Source organism: Malaclemys terrapin, chromosome 3 (genome assembly GCF_027887155.1).
Source record: "Malaclemys terrapin pileata isolate rMalTer1 chromosome 3, rMalTer1.hap1, whole genome shotgun sequence".
NCBI lineage: Eukaryota > Metazoa > Chordata > Testudines > Emydidae > Malaclemys > Malaclemys terrapin.
In genome coordinates, this window is record NC_071507.1 from 200,394,669 (window position 1) to 200,415,251 (window position 20,583).

The following is a 20,583-nucleotide window of genomic DNA, read 5'->3' on the forward strand; positions in this document are numbered from 1 at the left end:
ATCTACTAGACTGAAAAGTCCTCTGTTGTCAAATTTATTTTCCCTGTGTAGGTACTTACAGACTGAGTTCAAGTCACTCTTAACCTTGTGTTAGCTCCGCTGAACAGTTACAATATCATTTGTATTCTGCGAAGAAACAAACCTCATTCACCATTGCGTATATGTGATGGATGTCTCAACCCTTAAACTTTCTTCCAAGATGGGAGGAATCTATGCTTGGTTTAAGGAGACCTTCTAAAATGCTGGGCCAACTGCATACATCTAGGAACAGTGAATGTAGGCCATACTTACAGGATGGGGAATTATATTCGGGGAATCAGTGACTCAAAGAGATTTGAGGGTTGTGGTGGATAATCAACTGAACATGAGCACTGTGGCCAAAAGGGCTAATGCAATCCTTGGATGCATAAACAGTGAAATCTCAAGTAGGTGTAGAGAGGTTATTTTACTCTGTATTTGGTCCGATTGCTGCTGGAATATTATGTCCAGTTCTGGTGCCCACAATTCAAGATGGATGTTGATAAATGAAGAGGATTTAGAGAATAGTCATGAGAATGATTAAAGGATTAGAAAACATGCCTTAGAGTGACAGTCTCAAGGAGTTTGATCTATTTAGTTTAACAACAAAGAGAAGGTTAAGGGGTGACTTGATAGGAGTCCATCAGTACCTATAAGGGGAAAAGACGGTTACTCACCGTTGTAACTGTTGTTCTTCGAGATGTGTTGCTCATATCCATTCCATTAGGTGTGCGCGCGCCGCGTGCACGATCGTCGGAGAATTTTCTACCCTAGCAACACCGGCGGGTCGGCTGTGGAGCCCCCTAGAGTGGCGCCTTCATGGCGCTGAATATATACCCCAGCCGACCCGGCGCCCCCTCAGTTCCTTCTTGCCGGCTACTCCGACAGTGGGGAAGGGGGGCGGGTTTGGAATGGATATGAGCAACACATCTTGAAGAACAACAGTTACAACGGTGAGTAACCGTCTTTTCTTCTTCGGGTGCTTACTCATATCCATTCCATTAGGTGACTCCCAAGCCCAACTTAGGTGGTGGGGTCGGAGTGAGACATTGCTGTGTGCAAAACCGCTGATCCGAATGCAGCATCGTCCCTGGACTGCTGCACTAGTGCATAGTGAGCTGTAAATGTGTGGACTGATGACCAAACCGCAGCTCTACAAATGTCCTGGATCGGAACTTGCGCCAGGAAAGCCGTCGAGGAAGCTTGGGCCCTCGTGGAGTGAGCGGTGAGGTGCGGTGCTGAGACACCTGCCAGGTCATAGCAAGTCCGGATGCAAGACGTAATCCAGGAGGATAGGCGTTGTGAGGAGACCGGTGAGCCTTTCATTCGGTCGGCCACTGCAACGAAGAGTTGCGTCGTCTTTCTAAAGTGCCTTGTGCGGTCAATATAGAAAGCCAGGGCCCTGCGTACGTCCAGAGAATGCAAACGTTGATCCTGGCGAGTAGCATGTGGTTTAGGATGAAAGACCGGGAGAAATATATCCTGGTTGATATGAAATGGAGAAACCACCTTAGGGAGAAAGGCAGGATGTGGACGAAGCTGCACTTTATCCTTATGGAAAACTGTGTAAGGGGGCTCGGATGTAAGTGCCCTGAGTTCAGAAACGCGCCTTGCTGAGGTGATGGCTACGAGGAAGGCTGTCTTCCAGGATAAGTACAAAAGTGAACAGGTGGCCAGTGGCTCGAATGGAGGACCTGTGAGCTTGGAGAGAACCAGGTTGAGGTCCCACGTCGGAACGGGCTGACGTTGTTGTGGGTACATCCGGTCTAAGCCCTTGAGGAATCTAACGACCATCGGGTTAGAGAATACCGAGGACGCGAGTTCTCCTGGGTGAAAGGCTGATATAGCGGCCAGGTGGACTCTAATTGAAGATATCGCCAACCCTTGCTGTTTTAGGGAGAGGAGATATTCCAATATGAGAGGAATAGGTGCCTGTAATGGGGACGTGGCTCGTTGTTCGCACCAACAGGAGAACCGCTTCCACTTGGCCAAGTACGTGGCTCGTGTTGAGGGCTTCCTACTGCTCAACACAATCTGTTGGACCGAGAGTGAGCATTGTTGCTCTGCCTGGGTGAACCATGGAGCAGCCACGCCGTGAGGTGAAGAGATTGCAGGTCGGGGTGACGCAGCCGGCCGTGGTCCTGAGAGATGAGATCCGGACATAATGGAAGCGGGATCGGTGTCTGAACCGAGAGCTCCAACAGTGTGGTGTACCAATGTTGTCTCGGCCACGCTGGAGCGACCAGAATTACCTGTGCCTGGTCTCTGCGCAATTTGAGCAGTACCTTGTGGACCAGAGGAAACGGAGGGAAGGCATAAAACAGGTGGTCTTTCCAGGGAAGGAGAAACGCATCCAAGAGGGAGCCCGGAGCTCGACCTTGCAGGGAGCAGAACACGTGGCACTTCCTGTTGTCTTGAGATGCAAACAGGTCTATCTGGGGAAACCCCCACTTCTGGAAAACGGAATGTATGATGTCCGGACGGATAGACCACTCGTGTGTCTGAAAGGACCTGCTGAGTCGGTCCGCTAAAGTGTTCTGGACTCCAGGGAGGAACGATGCCGTGAGATGGATTGAGTGGGCGATGCAGAAGTCCCACAGGCGAATGGCCTCTTGGCATAGAATTGACGAACGTGCTCCTCCTTGCTTGTTGATGTAAAACATGGCCGTGGTGTTGTCGATGAGAACTAACACACAGCGGCCACGTAGGAGATTGAGAAATGCCTGGCACGCCAGGCGCACCGCCATCAGTTCCCGAACATTGATGTGCAGGGCTAGCTGGGATGCAGTCCACAGGCCCTGGGTATGGTGTTCGCTGAGATGGGCGCCCCAACCCAGAGATGAAGCGTCTGTAACCAGGTGCAGAGAGGGTTGTGGGGCGTGAAATGGCATCCCCTCGCAAACCACATTGTGATCTAGCCACCAGGTGAGGGAGGTCAGGACCGAGTTCGGGACCGTGACCACCATGTTCAGGCTGTCCCGATGTGGGCGGTATATCGATGACACCCAGGTCTGGAGTGGGCGAAGCCGAAGTCTGGCATGCCTGGTTACGTACGTGCAGGAAGCCATGTGACCCAGCAGGGTGAGGCACGACCTCACCGTGGTAGTTGGGAAGGCCCTGAGCCCTTGAATGAGGCTCGTGATGGTACAAAAGCGGTTGTCTGGCAGGATGGCTTGTGCACGTCTGGAGTCTAGGACTGCGCCGATGAATTCTATTCTCTGGGTAGGTTCTAGGGTGGATTTGTCCTTGTTGAGTAGGATGCCCAACTCGTTGAATGTGTGCACTATTATGTGGACGTGAGCTCGAACTTGCTCTTTGGTGCGACCGCGTACCAGCCAGTCGTCTAGGTATGGGAACACCTGTATCCCTTGCCGACGAAGGTATGCTGCCACGACAGCCATACATTTCGTGAACACTCTTGGGGCCGAGGATAGGCCGAAGGGAAGGACTGCAAATTGGTAGTGCACCGTGTTTACCACGAATCGCAGGAAGCGTCTGTGAGGTGGGTAAATTGAGATGTGAAAGTATGCGTCTTTCATGTCGAGGGCGGCGAACCAGTCTCCAGGATCGAGGGAAGGGATAATGGCCCCCAAAGAGACCATGCGGAACTTCAACTTTACTATGAATTTGTTGAGTCCGCGCAAGTCCAAGATGGGTCGCAGACCTCCTTTGGACTTGGGGATCAGGAAGTAACGGGAATAAAATCCCCTGCCCCTTAACTCTACTGGAACCTCCTCTATGGCCCCCATAGCAAGGAGCGTGGAAACCTCCTGTATAAGAAGTTGCTCGTGAGAAGGGTCCCTGAAGAGGGACGGGGAAGGGGGGTGGGAGGGGGGGATTGAAGAAAACTGGATAGCGTATCCCCTCTCCACCGTGCGAAGGACCCAACGGTCCGAAGTTATAAGGGACCAAACACGGTGGAAGTGGGAGAGGCGATCCCGAAAGGAGGGGGCTGGATCCTGGGGGATGACTGGGGCGCCGTCCTCGACCGCACCTTCAAAAGTTCTGCCTGGGGCCTGCGGGTGGCCTTGGTGGCCCTTGGTTCTGACCAGGTTGAGGGCCGGTCCACCTTCTTCTACCACCTCGCCCCCGCCTCCGGGTAGAGTCCTGTCTCTGACGAGGTGGGGGGGGTAGAAGCGCTGAGGCTGAGGCCTAAATGGCCTGCGCTGAGGACCCGCAACATGCATCCCCAGGGAGCGCATGATTGTCCTGGAGTCCTTGAGGCTCTGCAGGCGAGAGTCCGTCTTCTCCGAGAACAACCCCTGTCCTTCAAAGGGCAAATCCTGCAGGGTTTGTTGTAACTCAGGGGGCAAACCCGAAACTTGGAGCCAGGAGGTCCTTCGCATAGCGATACCTGAAGCCAAGGTTCTCGCAGCCGAGTCTGCTATGTCCAAGGAGGCCTGTAAGGAGGTCCGAGCCACCTTCTTACCCTCCTCTACCAAGGCCTCAAACTCCTCCCTGGACTCTTGGGGAACCAATTCCTTGAACTTCCCCATAGAGTTCCAGGAATTAAAGTTGTAGCGGCTCAGGAGCGCCTGCTGGTTAGCCGCTCTAAGTTGCAGCCCTCCGGCTGAATAAACTTTACGGCCAAACAAATCGAGGCGCTTAGCCTCCTTCGATTTGGGCGCTGCGGCCTGTTGACTGTGGCGCTCCCTTGCATTCACTGATGACACCACCAGTGAACACGGCTGGGGATGGGTATACAAGTACTCGTAGTCTTTGGAGGGGACAAAGTACTTTCTTTCCACCCCTCTCGCTGTGGGTGGGATGGAGGCAGGAGTTTGCCATATCGTAGTGGCATTAGCCTGGATCGTGCGGATCAGGGGTAACGCCACTCTTGATGGGGCATCCGCCGCGAGGATATTTACAATGGGGTCCTGCACCTCCACTATCTCCTCTGCCTGTAGGTCCATATTACGGGCCACCCTACGTAAGAGGTCCTGATGAGCCCGAAGATCTATTGGGGGTGGACCTGTGCACGACGTGCCCGCCACTGCCTCATCCGGAGAGGAAGAGGAAGATGCCTCCGGTGGTAAGGGATCCAAGGGAGGGTCCTGGTCTCCCTGCTCCTGGGCCGGAGCATCACCTGCCCTTGGGTCCAGGACGTCAGGTGGTGCGGACACTGAAGCCTCCATGCCCCCTGGCGGAGGGCGAGAGATGGTGGACTCTGGGGCCCTTCTATCGGAGTGACCCGAGTGAGAGATTGAAGTTATTGGAGCCCCTTGCGCCTGATGGTACGCCCACGGGGTCCAGAACGACCAGTGAGATGGGCCATGAGCAGAGTCCTCTGCTACCTCCTGCCAATGGCCTATGTCTTGCTGCTCGGCTTGCCCCTGAGGGGGGTATGCCGATCTCGATATGTCCTCAGAGGAGCGAGACACTGATCTCGATGGCCATGGCGGTGCCGAGTGCGCCGAGACGAATCCCGTGGGATACGGTGCCGCACGGTGCCAGTCTGGAGATGTTCTATCTCTACGCGGTGCCGGCGATCGGTGCCGAGATCGCGATCGGTGCCGATGACCTCGCCGGTGCCGGGAGTCGGATCTGGACCTGGACGATGACCTGGAGTAGGCCCGGTGCCGGGAGCGGCCTCTCGACGTCGAGCGTCGATCGTATCGGTGCCGAGAACTACGTCTCGATGTCGATCGGTGCCGACGATCATAGCGGTGCCGAGACGTAGAGCGGTGCCGCGATGATGATCTTGGCCGCGAGTATGACCGGTGCCGAGGTGATATCCGGCGCCGGGACTGCGAGCGGCGTGGGGACCTGCTTCGGGACCTGGACCGGTGCCGTGGTTCCAGCCCTTGCGATGGAGGGCGCATCAAGGCAGGTTTCCCCCTAGATTGGACCGGACGAGTCAACGGTGCCGACGGTGCCGGTGGTTGGGGCGGTGCCGGCTCCGTGAGAGCGATCAAGTCTCTCGCCGTTGCGAAGGTCTCTGGGGTCGACGGGAGGCACTGTATCACCGCCGGTCGCGGTGGTGACCCTGTCTGCACCGGACTCAACGGCCTCGGAGCCGGAGTCGACAGTGCTGGAGGCACCTGTTTTTGGTGCTCCACAGGCGGACGCGGCTCTACCCCCGGCACTGGGGGAGCCGGCGACTTCGGCACGGAGGTCCCCGTCTTATGGGATTTTTTATGTCCCGGGGATAATGAACGGCGCCGAGGCACTTGCTGTGAGTGCGGTGCCGACGAGGTCCGGTGCCGTGGAGGCTTGTCCGACGCCACTCGCGTGGTCGGAATGGTCGGTGCCGCCGGGGCACTGCGCACCGAGGTGCTAGGTGCCGGGGCCTGACGCGCTGATGGAGCGTCCGGGCTAAGTGCCGCCTCCATAAGGAGTTGCCGGAGCCGAAAGTCCCGCTCCTTCTTGGTCCTCGGTCTGAAGGCCTTACAGATCTTGCACTTATCTGTTTGATGGGACTCTCCCAGGCACTTCAGACACGAGTCGTGCGGGTCACTCGTTGGCATAGGCTTAGCGCAGGAGGCGCACTGTTTGAAGCCAGGAGCCTTGGGCATGAGCCCGGCCACGCGGCCGGGGGAAAAAGGGGGAGACAACCCCCTTAATCCCCTTTAACTATATAACAAGTATTAACAAAGTGAATAACCAACTATTTAACTATAAACAACTAGAACTATAACTATAACTGTGAATAACTGAATAAGCTAGGGAGAGTGGAGAACAGCTACGCCGCGCTCCACAGTTCCAACGACCGTCAGGGGCGGTAAGAAGGAACTGAGGGGGCGCCGGATCGGCTGGGGTATATATTCAGCGCCATGAAGGCGCCACTCTAGGGGGCTCCACAGCCGACCCGCCGGTGTTGCTAGGGTAGAAAATTCTCCGACGATCGTGCACGCAGCGCACGCACACTTAATGGAATGGATATGAGCAAGCACTCGAAGAAGAACAATTATTTGATAATGGGCTCTTCAATCTAGCAGAGAAAGATGTAACATGATCCAATGGGTGGAAGCTTAAACTAGACTAATTGAGACAGGAAACAAGGGTACATTTTTAACAGTAAGAGTAATTAACCACTGGAACAACTTGCCAAGAGCTGTGGTGGAGTCTTCATCATGGACAATTTTAAAATCAAGATTGGATGTTCTTCTAAAAGCTCTGCTCTAGGAATTATTTTGGAGTTCTGTGGCCTGTGTTATACAGGAGATGAGACTAGATGATCACACTAGTCCCTTCTGGGCTTGGAATCTATTACACCTGGCAGACATATGGGCCTTGGATCGTCAAGTCAATGATGGGTTTACAGATGGCCAGAGTTAGACAGCCAGGCCTGAAGAGCTTCCAGTCAGTAGGAGTTTATGGCTCTCTCTCCTTCCTGCAGGACATTCTTCAAAGTTGATGCTGGAATTCATGCCAAATTAGTTGACTGGATCTGAGGTGCCTCCCCCTTTTGTAGGGGTGTGCTGTGGGTCCAGAGAGAGCCCATACTGAATGGGTATATCTAGGGTTACCATACATCCGGATTTTCCCAGACATGTCTGGCTTTTTGGGCCTCAAATCCCCGCCCGGGGGGAAATCCCAAAAAGCCGAACATGTCCGGGAAAATAGGGAGGGGCCGGTGCCACTGGGTGCTGGGCCGGGGGCCAGGCTGGGGCCGGCGGTGCTGGGCTGGGGGTGCTCGGCCGGGGGCTGGCCCAGGGGTGCTGGGCCGGGGGCCAGGTCGGGGCCGGCAGTGCTGGGCCGGGGGCCGGGGGTGCTGGGCTGGGGGCTGGCCCGGGGGTGCGGGGCCGGGGGTGCTGGGCCGGGGTCAGGGCCGGGGCCGGGGCCGGCCAGGAGCCGAGCCAGGCTGGAGACGCTGGGGCCGGCTGCCGGAGGGAGACGCTCGGTTGGGGGGGCCAGACTGGGCCGCGCCTCCTCCCCGCACCCCTCCTGCTTACCTACTGCCTGCTTCAGGCTTCCCGCGAATCAAATGTTCGCGGGAAGCATGGGAGGGGGCGGAGTTGGGGCGGGGACTTTGGGGAAGGGGTGGAGTTGGGGCGGGGGCATGGGTGGGGCTGGGGCGGGGGCGGGGCCCGTGGAGTGTCCTCTTTTTGGACACTCAAAATATGGTAACCCTAGTATATCCGCTTCTTTTTCTTTTTTTTAAAAAAACCTGACTACTGACTAACTATAATCCACTGGATGACATCAAAGCAGCAAAGTGACATGTCAAAGTGTATGTTACAGCAACTAATGGAGATTCTCCTTTACCTCAAATGGCACTGTACACACACACACACACACACACACACACACACACACACACACTAGGGTTACCATATTTCAGCGAGCAAAAAAGAGGACGGGAGGAGCCCCGCCCTAGCCCCGCCCCTGCCCCTCCCACTTCCCGCCCCCCCGACCTCCCAACCCTCCCCCCGTTCCTTGTCCCCTGACTACCCCCTCCTGGGACCCCTGCCCCTAACTGCCCCCCAGGACTATCTAAGCCTCCCTGCCTCTTGTCCCCTGACTGCCCCAACCTTTATCCACACCCCCACCCCCAGACAGACCCCTGGGACTCCCACGCCCCATCCAACCACTCCCCACCCCCTGACAGCCCCCCCCCAGAACTCCCAACCCATCTAAACCCCTCTGCTCCCTGTCCCCTGACTGCTCCGATCCCTCTCCCCACTCCTGCCCCCTGACAGCCCCCGCCAGAACTCCCAGCCCCCTACCCCCCCCGCTCCTTGTCCCCTGACTGCCCCCTCCTGGGACCCCTGCTCCTAACTGCCCTCCAGAACCCCACCCCCTACCTAAGACTCCCTGTTCCTTGTCCCCTAACTGCCCCCTCCTAAGACCCCCCCCAACTGCCCACCAGGACCCTACCCCCTACCTGTACCCTGACTGCCCAAAACTTTCTCCACTCCCCCCAAAAAGCCCCCCCCCGTTTCTTGACTGCCCCCTCCAGAACCTCCCTGCCCCTTCTCCTGCCCCCCTTACCCTGCTGCTCAGAACAGAGTGTTGGGCTCTGTGCAGCCGAGCTGGACACATGGCTGAGCTCCCCAGCACAACAAAACCCGGTCCCTGGCCCTGCACAACAAAACCCGGTCCCAGATCCGGACCGGGTTGCAGGGGAGAGCTGCCCTTGTATCAGCACAAAGTGCTCTCGCTCCCGTTTTGCTACGCTGCATGGCAGAAACCGCTCCCAGTTGCAAAAGGGGAGGGCTGCACTTTGTGCTGAGACACTTGCTCAGAATGCAGGGCGGAGCTCCTCTCCAGCTGCTCCGAAGTCCAGCCCGGGACTTTCCTGCAGCCCTCCCAGCCGCTCGCTCTGCTGTGCCGGGGGAGGGGGAAATCCCGGACATTGTGAGTGCTTTACAAATTCCCCCCGGACGCTATTTTTAGCACAAAAAGGAGGACATGTCCGGGTAAATCCGGACGAATGGTAACCCTAACACACACACACACACACACACACACACACACACACACACACACACACACACACACACACACACACACACACACACACACACACACACACACACACACACACACACACACACACACACACACACACACACACAGAAAATAGGAAAGGGAAATATTTATTCACAGAATGAGGACAGGTGAAAAACAACAGGGGGAAATATAGGGGAAGCAGTAAAACAGGGTTGCATTCAACACAAGGCCCCACAGGCCCAGTGGTACCACGGTCTGCACCAAGCAATGTGTTTGCACACAGAGTTCAAGAGTCCTGGGCAAAGTCCAATCCAGTGGTGAGTCTTGGGTGCTCCTGGCTGTCTTCGGTGCCAGTAAACTTTCCCCAACAAACCCCTCCACTGCCCTCTTCTGCCGCTCTCAGCAAAGCCACACAGAGCGACCACCTCCCCTGGCTCAACAAGCTAACAGCCTCCCTCCTTGTTCCCAGTGCAGAGTCACAAGCCCCAGTACTCACAGCCCCATGCAGCTCTGGGCAGCCGTGATACTGGGTCCAGTTCCGGCCTGTCCTTCTCGGGCGATTCCTCCCCGGCACAGTGCTCCTCCTGGCTCCTGTCCCGGGGGGTCCCCGATCAGCCGCTCTGTCCCTCCCAGGCTTCAGCAGGTTCTTGGCTGCTTCACTCTGTGAGGGCCTGCTTGCTGCAGCCCTTCTGTCTGGAGCTCCAGACACACACCTTCTTGCTCTTCCCTCGCTCTCTACTCCCCTTCCCCCCAACAGCACTTCCTCCTTCTGGAACAATCAGCACTTCCCCCCTCAGGAAAAAGATTTAAAGGGCCATGCTCTCTGAACCCCAAAGGGGTTACAGCAGGGGCCTATCTTTGTTTTGGTGGAGTTACATCCCCCATTGTCACCACAGAGACCCAGGACAGCACCCTCAAAACCAAGCACTCATAGGTGTGCAAAGACTTTTTTATTTCACAAGATGAGGCACAGTAAAGTTAAGAACAATACAGAAAGCTCTGTGGATATGGGGAAAGTGGTGGACATGATATATCTTGACTTTAGCAAAGCTTTTGTTATGGTCTCCCACAGTAGTATTGCCAGCAAGTTAAAGAAGTATGGGCTGGATGAATGGACTATAAGGTGGATAGAAAGCTGGCTAGATCAGCGGGCTCAATGGTTAGTGATCAACGGCTCCATGTCTAGTTAGTAGCCAGTATCAAGTGGAGTGCCCCAGGGGTAGGTCCTGGGGCCGGTTTTGTTCAACATTTTCATTAATGATCTGGATGATGGGATAGATTGCACTCTCAGCAAGTTCACAGATGACACTAAGCTGGGGTGGGAGGTAGATACACTGGAAGGTAGGGGTAGGGTCCCGAGTGACCTAGACAAATTGGAGGATTGGGCTAAAAGAAATCTGATGAGGTTTAACAAGGACAAGTGCAGAGTACTGCACTTAGGATGGAAGAATCCCATGCACTGCTACAGGCTGGGGACCAACTGGCTAAGCGGCAGTTCTGCAGAAAAGGACCTGGGGATTACAGTGGACGAGACGCTGGATATGAGTCAACAGTGTGTCCTTGTTGTCAAGAAGGCTAATGGCATATTGGGCTGCATTAGTAGGAGCATTGCCAGCAGATCGAGGGAAGTGATTATTCCCCTCTATTCGGCACTAGTCACAACACATCTGGAGTGTTGCATCCAGTTTGGGCCCCCCACTACAGAAAGGATGTTGACAAATTGGAGAGAGTCCAGCAGGGGGCAACTAAAATGATTAGGGGGCTGGGGCACATGACTTACAAGAAGAGGCTGAGGGAACTGGGGTTATTTGGACTGCAGACGAGAAGAGTGAGGGGGGATTTGATAGCAGCCTTCAATTACCTGAAGGGGGGTTCCAAAGAGGATGGAGCTCGGCTGTTCTCAGTGGTGGCAGATGACAGAACAAGGAGCAATGGTTTTAAGTTGCAGTGAGGGAGGTCTAGGTTGGATATTAGGAACCACTATTTCACTAGGAGGGTGGTGAAGCCCTGGAATGGGTTACCTAGGGAGGTGGTGGAATCTCCATCCTTAGAGATTTTTAAGGCCCAGCTTGACACAGCCCTGGCTGGGATGATTTAGTTGGTGCTGGTCCTGCTTTGAGTAGGGAGTTGGACTAGATGACCTGCTGAGGTCTCTTTCAACCCTAATTTTCTATGATTCTACCATTTTAAAAGGCTCTACTTTTTAGAGTCTCTGGCCTGATACTGAATTCTCTTGAGATCTGGTGCTGGATGATGGAGCAGAGAGTATGCTTATAAAATCTGTGGATGACACCAAGCTGAGAAGGGTTGCAAGCATTTTGGAGGACAGAAATAGACTTTAAAATAATCTTGATAAATTGATTTCAGATCAGTTCTTCAAGATGAAATTCAATAAAGACAAGTGCAAAGTACTACCCTGAGGAAGAAAAACTCAAATACAATATGGAGAATAACTGGATAGTCAGTAGTACTGCAGAAGAAGATCTGGGGGGTATAGTGGATCACAAATTGAATCTCAGCCAACAGTGTGGGGCATTTATGAAAAAGGCTAATATTCTGGGGTGTATTAACAGGAGTGTTGTACGTTAGACACAGGAGGTAATTGCCCTGCTCTGCTGGGCAGTGGTGAGGCCTCAGATGAAGAACCTGTGTCCACATTTTAAGAAAGATGTAGACAAACTGGAGGGTGTCCAAAGGAAAGCTACAAAAGATTTTAAAAGCCTGATCTGTGAAGAAAAGTTTAAAAAAAACTGGGTATGTTTAGTCTTTACTGAGAAGAGAGTACTGAAGGATGACCTAATAAGTCTTCAAGTATGTTAAGGACTTTTATTAAGAGGATGGCGATCAATTGCTTTCCTTGTCCACTGAAGATAGCAAGGGAGATTTAGGTTAGAAAATGTTTCCTAATATCTAACTATAAGTATAATTAAGTACTGGAAGAAGTTACCAAGGGAGGTTGTAGAATCCCCATCATTGGAGGTTTTTAAGGACAGGTTACACAAACACGTTCTAGATAATCTCTCGAGGCCCCTTCCAGCTCTACACATCTATGATTCTATGCACTGTGGGAAGCTGCTTCGAAATATTCAGACATCCAGATAGTGAGAAAAAGGTTTCTGCCCAACTTCAACAAAAACTATATCTGATGTTTAAATTTAATGCCTGTGAAAACTGCTAGATTAGAGGTTCTGAACCTTTTTCACAGCATGGGTCACATTTAAATACTAAGACCATCTTGTGAATACCACCCCTTCCACTTGCTGTTTTGTGAATCATGTTCACTCCTGTTGGCAGTCTCGTTATACCCCTGTGGCAACTTGCTGACAAAGGAAAGGAATTGTAGGAATTCTTTAATGTGATTTGGCTGGTGGGGGCAAAAAAAAAAAAAAGAAGTCATCACCATGTGACCAGCCATCTCTCTGTGCATCACCAGATCAGTTTGGGGAACCTCTGTTATAGAAGAAGTTCTGTATTTATACACAGAACAGATATAACACAGACAGTGGCAGTACAAACTTTCCCACGACTCCATCAACATGCCACAAGCCTGACTTAGCTAGAACACTACTAGGAGTGAGACATTAGCTTAGCCTCCATGCTATTCAATCCATGAGCTCACTGATGAGACTGCCAACTAGGTGGCCAACTGTTGCCAACTGTGGTGGTGTTTTTTATGATGTAAACTTATTCCTAATGCATTGAACATTGGTATGTTCCGGCCTGTATCCTGTAATGCAAAAAGAAACCTTACAATGTAAGGACCTGACCTTGTGTACTCTAACTCACAGGTATAGCTCCTTCTCACACAAATAGTCCCATTTGAAGATAGTGGTTCTGCACATGGGACTACTCCTGTGAGTAGAGGTTTTTAGGATCATGCCATAAATGAAACAGACACATATGGATCAGAAATAAAATTTACCAGCTGACCAGAAGAAAGTTCAACCTGAAAAGGGTGCCAGGTTTTTTTTAATGTTCTTTCTTGTCTACTGTGAACTGGACTGAAACCCCAAGGAAGCAGATCTCCAAATATTCAAGAGATATATGTCTCCCACATCTCCTGATAAAGGGACCCTTTCCCTCTTGCCCCACATACAGAGTTCCCCAGTGTCCTCTCCAGTTACTAAAACTGAGCTCTGCAGGAGGTCCTCAGAGGAGATAACACCCCCCCACTCTCCCCTCTTAAGAGTGTCCTTTTTAATATTAACCAGATAGGTAAATGTAAGACAACAGTGGTGAAAAAGGTTGAGAAAGTGGAAACGAATTATTTTTATGTAATATTTCAGGGCATCATATTGGAGTTGATGTTTATTGAAACTATATACACACACGTGCAATGTTTTCTCAATACAATTCATCATTTCTGTTTGAGCAGATATGCATAACATCATCATATTGCCACTTCCAAGGAGGATAAATTAAACCAAAATGCTTGAATAAGGCGAGAAGCTAATACATTGCTGCTGGTGGTTCCTCTGAGCATCCTGTCTTACTTCCTTTTGCTCATTTTCTCTAATCATAAAAGAAACCCACAGTAATTTAAAAAAGATGAAAAATGTAAAACTCATGGAGGGTAAAGTTTCCATGCATGAGTAAAATTGCCAGCTCTGAAGCTGCCGAGAAATATGCTTTAATTTAGGAGACAAAAGATAGCATTAAGGAAAAATTGTCATAATCAAAGGTGAAAGGATTTTCTATTGTCTAGTCACGCTCTCTGTGGGAATTTTCCCAGCACAGACAGCTGTAAAGGGGGAGGGGTATTATGAGCTTCTACCTCCTCATTCTCCCTCTCTTTCCCTCTCCCTCTCTGTCAATAAATGTCTGCAATCATATTCTTGAGCTCCCATGTGATTTCAAGGTTCATCTCTTCCATGCAGCTCAAACACTAATTATCCCAGCTGTAATTAGTAAGATAATTAAATACTGGCTCACTCATCACTCTACCTTGTGTCGGGTCATGATTCTCCCAGAAGACCTTGAGCAGTTTCTGAAATCTGATGTTTTCTGGCTGATATACTACTCGCACCGCTTCTGTATGGCCAGTTTTCCCTAAAAAGACAATACAAAACTCGACAGTATTAGTAACAATCCACTCAGGCCTATCCAAGACATGAAGCACAGTATTTTTGCTTTCCAAAACACGAAAAGGTAACGTACTTGTGTTTTCACCTAACATCATTTTTAGCCCCAGCTTCCTTTACAGATTCTTTTATGACAGTATCCACAGTCAGACAACTGCACGTTTGGATAAGGCCCATAACGGGACTAAACTAACTGGAAGCAAACCTGAGACGAATAAGAGCAACCTTATCATAGGAGTTCAGCGACTTTCAGAAAAATGTAAATGCAAATTCTGGGTAAATATTTCTTAAAATATATGAAAAGTAACTGAAGGCAAAAAACAAATTCCACGAGCCTGTTATCCAGTATCAAACACATGGCTGCAAACGATCCTGTATTGCCCACACCACAGAATACCAATGGGCTTCAATGAAAGGCTCTAAGTGAGTGACTGAGCACTATGACAGCAAATGAAATTCAAGGGAGTGCAAGGCAATGCACAGTGAACGAGATTATTTCCTAGTTTTGGCTACTTTATGTGCCCGATCGTGCAGCCCTTACACACCCAAGCTCCCACTGATTGTATTGAAAGTGCTAGCTTCACAAAGCCTGCAGAATCAGGCCAGTTAACTTTTGTTTATTATAATTATTTAATATTTATATTACCATAAGGCACATACTCCTCAGTCGGGATCAGGCCCCCATTGTGCGAGGTATTGTACAAGCATATACAAAGAGTTTTCAAATGAAGAAATATTTTCCTTTATTAGTGTAAACTTTCAATAAGTAAAAAAAATACATATTCTATTCTCTGGCGAAATCGACATTTTCAACATCAATAAAAGGCACTAGACAAGGCAAAAGAATAGCCAGTTCTACATTTTATTGGGGAGGGGCGTGCACTGCTTGAACACACTGAGCTAGACTTTGATCTCAGACACCAGTGTAAATCTAGATTAATTCAATTCACGTCAGTGGAACTGCTCTGGATTTACGGCAGCGAAACCGACAGAAGAATCTGGCCTGCTGATGGGGTTCTGAATTAGCCGCTACTGTTCTAAGTGTCATTGGGGAGAACTCTGTGAAGACATTAGCTCAATGCACAGCAGAACTGAAAAAAAAGTCAAAAGGGATAGAGAATAACAGGGGAAATATATGATGGCATTATATCAATCTTTCCAACCTCAAATACTGCAATCATTTGTGGTTGCTTTATCTCAGAGCTGCAATAAAGAAGGGCAAGGAAATGAGAAGCAACGTAAGGCAAAGGGAAGAGTACAGGTTAGACACAAGAAGAGATTTAAAATATTAGGATTAAATTTAATCTGGAAGGCAGAAAAGTAAAAGGGGATATGACAGAAGTGCACTATATACAATCATAACAATTACAGTGAAATCCAACTGATTCTATGTGTCCTGTCTCATAACACAACAAAGAGACACTCACTGAGATTAGTAGCAAGTACAAGGAAATTATTTTATACATAGCATATAAACCAAGCTATCCTCCTCTGCAGGATATTAATCAGACAAACACAGTGAGGGCCCAATTCTACCTTCACCTGTGAAACCAATGGGAGTTACTCGTATGTCTGAAGGCAGAATTCGACACTAGGTTAACAGAGAAGGATTAGACATTTACATGAATAAAAATAATTTGCAATTTAACTTGGTTATAAATTGACATGGGCCTCCGACCAGGGTGACCAGATGTCCCGATTTTATAGGGACAGTCCTGATTTTTGGGTCTTTTTCTTATATAGGCTCCTATTATCCCCCACCCCCATCCCGATTTTTCACACTTGCTATCTGGTCACCCTACCTCCGACATGCAGTATAAACTCACTGCTAACTGGGGTCAGCAAGGGAGATTTTCGCCCTATAGAATATCATTACATAATTGGCCAGAAGCATTAAGAAAGGACGACAGGGGCTTTCACCTTCCTTGATGCACAAGTATAGGGTAATGCCTCCACCTACACTAGAGGAGCAGACTAAATGGCTGGTCTGTTCCAATATGGCATTTATGACATCTCTATGTAGCGTGCCTCATGATGAAAGCTAAGGGAATAGCTGCTAACAATATATATTTCCTCTTTTCTTTAACTCAGTGTGAACTTTACAAGAGGGTCTTATCTCACCGACAGGCGTAAATAGCACGTCTAAGGTGACCAGCTTTAGATCAGAAGACAGCGTCTCAAAGAACTTCAAAACAACAGAGGTTCCACCTTTCCTCACAACTGAAGCAATTATATCTTGTCAACATACTTTGTTCTGACTAATCTAGGAACTCAAAGAGTCAGCTCTCTACTTTTCCTCTGAACAAGAAAATCACTGTGTTGCTTTGAGAACTATGGTCTGACCTCAAGAAAAACCCCTTGTGATATGTGGCTACAGGACAGTGTGGGTTGTTAGAACTTAAGAATGTCTAAAACCAATATCCCTCCTCAGACGAAAAACAAGGGCATGATGTCTGTTGGCCTTCTCAGATTCACCTTTAATTTTCCTCAAAGCCTTTCCACAATAAACTCCACTCTGAACCCAGTGGATTTTCTTCCCTAACATGGCATGAAATTTACTGCTGCTCACAGCATCATTAACTGTCATTCCACACTCAGAGCACTTACCTGCAAGGTGCTGAGCTGTTTCATTTCCCACTGACTTTGATGGATACCTCAGCAATGATTTTGCTATACATAAGCAGACAAGCAGGAGGCATCATGCAGGATTGGATGCTTTGAGCTGCATTTGAAGGAGCACATAGAGCAGGTATGGCAGGGGAACCAATGGAAACAGGGCTCCTGTGGGTATGTCTGCACTCCAGCTAGGAATGAGCCTCCAAGCCGGGGTAGACAGGCTTGTGCTAGTGGGGCTCAAACTATGCTAGAAATAGCAGTGGGATGTTGCACATTGGGCTGGAGCTGAGGCTCTCAAGCCTAGGGAATTGGGTGGGCTTGAGGACCCATGCTGGAAACCAAACTGGAAAGTCCATGATGCTATTTTTAGCATGCTAGCTCGAGTCAGTGGTTCACAGTGTTCTCAGTTCACCTATTCCCCTTGATTAGCTGGTTTTTACTAATCGCCATAAGGTCTAATACGCTATTCAGAACCAAGCTTTACTTTAATTTCCAAGAGGAAGTTTTAACAAATATGAATATTTTTATAAACCTTCCCAAAAAATGCAACAAAGTTTAAATCAGTTTTTAAAGTAGTTTTCTGTATCACTGAATATAATTTAAGTTGGTGTTAAATGGGCAAACACAAATCCTTTATTTATAGGAGCAATTATCTGATACCCCACTTTCCACGGACAACTCTCCTTCAACTTCAAAACAAGCTTAGCCATCGGAGAACTTAGCCGTAGATTGTGAGACTTTATTACACTGTTCATGAGAGGACTGTTTGCCAACAGCTGGTTGTCTGTTTAGCCTATATCTATTTGCTACTTGGAAAACATAGCCAGTCTCCAAGGATTAGCAGCAGTGTGCTGTTTCAATGGAGAGTCAAACTCTGGCAAAAAAAGCTCCAAGACAGAGAAATGGAAAGAGACATCTGTATCTGTGTGACACCTCAGTGCTTCTTGTCAACTTTTCCTTTATAACAATGTTTAGATTCTCACCTATTTAACTATTTTTGATAACCTTTGGTTTAAAAAAAAAAGACTATGTATTAGGGTTGCCAACTTTCTATTTGCAGAAAACGGAACACCCTTGACCCACCCCCCGCCCCGCCCCTTCTCCAAGGTCACGCCCACCCTCCTCATGCCATCCCCCCTCCCTCCATCACTTGCTCTCCCCTATACTCACTCATTTGCTCATTTTCACCGGGCTGGGATAGGGGGTTGGGTGTGAGAGGGGGTGAGGGCTCTGGCTGTGGGCTCTGGGGTGGGGCCAGAGATAAGGGGTTTGGGGTGCAGGAGAGGGCTGCAGGCTGGGGTAGGGGGTTGGGGTGTGGGAGGGGGTATGAGCTCTGGGCTGGGGGTGCATGCACTTACCTCAGGCGGCTCCCGGGAAGCAGTGACATCTCTCTCCGGCTTCTAGGCAGAGGCATGACCACATGCCTCTGCGCACTGCCCACGCCTGCAGGCACCACCCTCTCGGCTCCCATTGGCAGTGGTTCCTGGCCAATGGGAGCTGCTGAGTTGGCTCTAGGGGTGGGAGCAGCGCACAGAGCCCCCGTGGCTATCCCTCTGCCTAGGATCCAGAGGGAGATGCCAGCAGCTTCCCGGGAGTCACACGGAGCTGGGTAGGGAGTCTGCCTGCACCACCTACCGGACTTTTAATGTCCTGGCCAGCGGTGCTGACCGGAGACCAGGCATTCCGGTCGAAAACCGAACACCTGTCAACCCTCCTATGGATACATAGATTAGAATTGCACTTTGTGACAACTGCATTATGGACTCAAAACTGTTATCTCATCTCGTTTTCTGATGTGCATACCCATGTGGCTTGTGCACCAAGTTGCAATGTGGAAAACTCCCAGATTTACAACTAGCTTAATTTTTCCCTCTGTCCTAAGTAATTTCCCTTTACCAGCGGTGATATGTGTTGTTTTACTGACAATACTACCCCATTTTATATTTTTAGTACAGGAGTGGCAGAATACTGGGTCAAAAACCTAAGAACTTGGGGGGCAAAATCAACGCTAGCTGTCGGTGATCAATATAAGAGACCGCTAGCCCCTATATTCAATTTTCCCCTCTGTACAGGAGGAAATGTACCTACCTCACAGCATGCTGTCAGGCTTAACTGGGAGCAAGTACACTATCCACATGCCAAGTGGATGTGGTGCAGGGGAATTTGGGGATGTGGTGCAGGGGAATTTAATAAGGAGTAGGGTGTTTTTTCAATGTGATGAATTAAGAAAATTCAGTGTTCGATTTCTACTAAAAATCGTATTGATATTTCCATCTCTGTGGTGGTCTAACATAAAATGATTTTGCAATATAAAACATAAGAGTTATGTTCCCTGGATTACTTGATGAAAGCTAATGCAAGTATGTGTACACAAGCAAGGGAATCATACCACTAGCTTGGAGTGTAGACATAGCCTTAGTTGAGCTCCTGCATAGCACAGGTCATAGAATTTCACTGAGCAATTTCTGTATCAAGTTCATAATTTCTGTTTGAGCGAGCGTACCTCTTCGGGCAGGTCTTCACTACAGGGAGGGGGTCGATTTAAGATACGCAAATTCAGCTACACGAATAGCGTAGCTGAATTCGACGTATCAGAGCCGACTACCGCGCTGTGAGGACGGCGGCAAAATCGACCTCCGCGGCTCCCGGTCGACGGCGCTTACTCCTACCTCCACTGGTGGAGTAAGCGCGTCAATTCGGGGATCGATTGTCGCGTCCCGACGAGACGCAATAATTCGATCCCCGAGAGATCGATTTCTACCCGCCGATTCAGGCGGGTAGTGTAGACCTAGCCTTAGAATTGCATCCATTCTTGAGCTAAACAATTCAAGTAATGGAAAATCCACCAGATCCCTAGGTAAGTTGTTCCAGTGGTTAATAAACAATGCCAATTATGCCTAATTTCTAGCTTGAATTTGTTTAGCTTCAACTTTCAGCTACTGAATCTTGTTATGCCTTTATCTTCCACACCAGTGTTTCTCAACCTTTTTGATAGCGGGGAGCAGCTGGCTGCCTTCCGAAACTGTGTCAGGGAGATCTCAGGGACCAGCGCCGGTCCCCAGACCTGTTGTTATGAAATGCTATTTTAGACTAAAGGGCTTTCTATTATTAGAAATATTCTCCCCATGTAGGTACTTATAGACCATGATCAAGTCATCTCTTAACCTTCTCTTGGATAAACCAAATAGATCGAGCTTCCTCACTTTTCACTTTAGGCAGATTTTCCAAACCTTGAATCATTCTTGGGACTCATTTCTGAACCTTTCCAATATGTTAACATCCTGTTTAAAGTGTGGGCACCAGAATTATACATAGTGTTCCAATGATCTTGTAAGTTAGACCTATTTACATTCTTTGTTCCTACATGCATGACTTTAAATTTGGCCATATTAAATACACAACAAATGCATATAGCACCGTCCACAAGAGACTAGAGTTTGACAACCTGAGCCTAATCCTGCAGCTGCTATTC

General features: G+C 49.7%; 1 protein-coding gene across 3 annotated transcripts in view; it reads right to left on the reverse strand.

The window, feature by feature from the left end:
- The window catches only part of MSRA (methionine sulfoxide reductase A), a 445,978-nt gene that overhangs the window by 176,098 nt on the left and 249,297 nt on the right, over nucleotides 1-20,583 (reverse strand). For all 3 annotated transcript variants that reach the window (XM_054022650.1, XM_054022651.1, XM_054022652.1), the window contains exon 4: nucleotides 14,359-14,463. In XM_054022650.1, coding sequence (XP_053878625.1) covers nucleotides 14,359-14,463 — 105 coding nt within the window. The remainder of the gene's footprint in view (nucleotides 1-14,358; nucleotides 14,464-20,583) is intronic.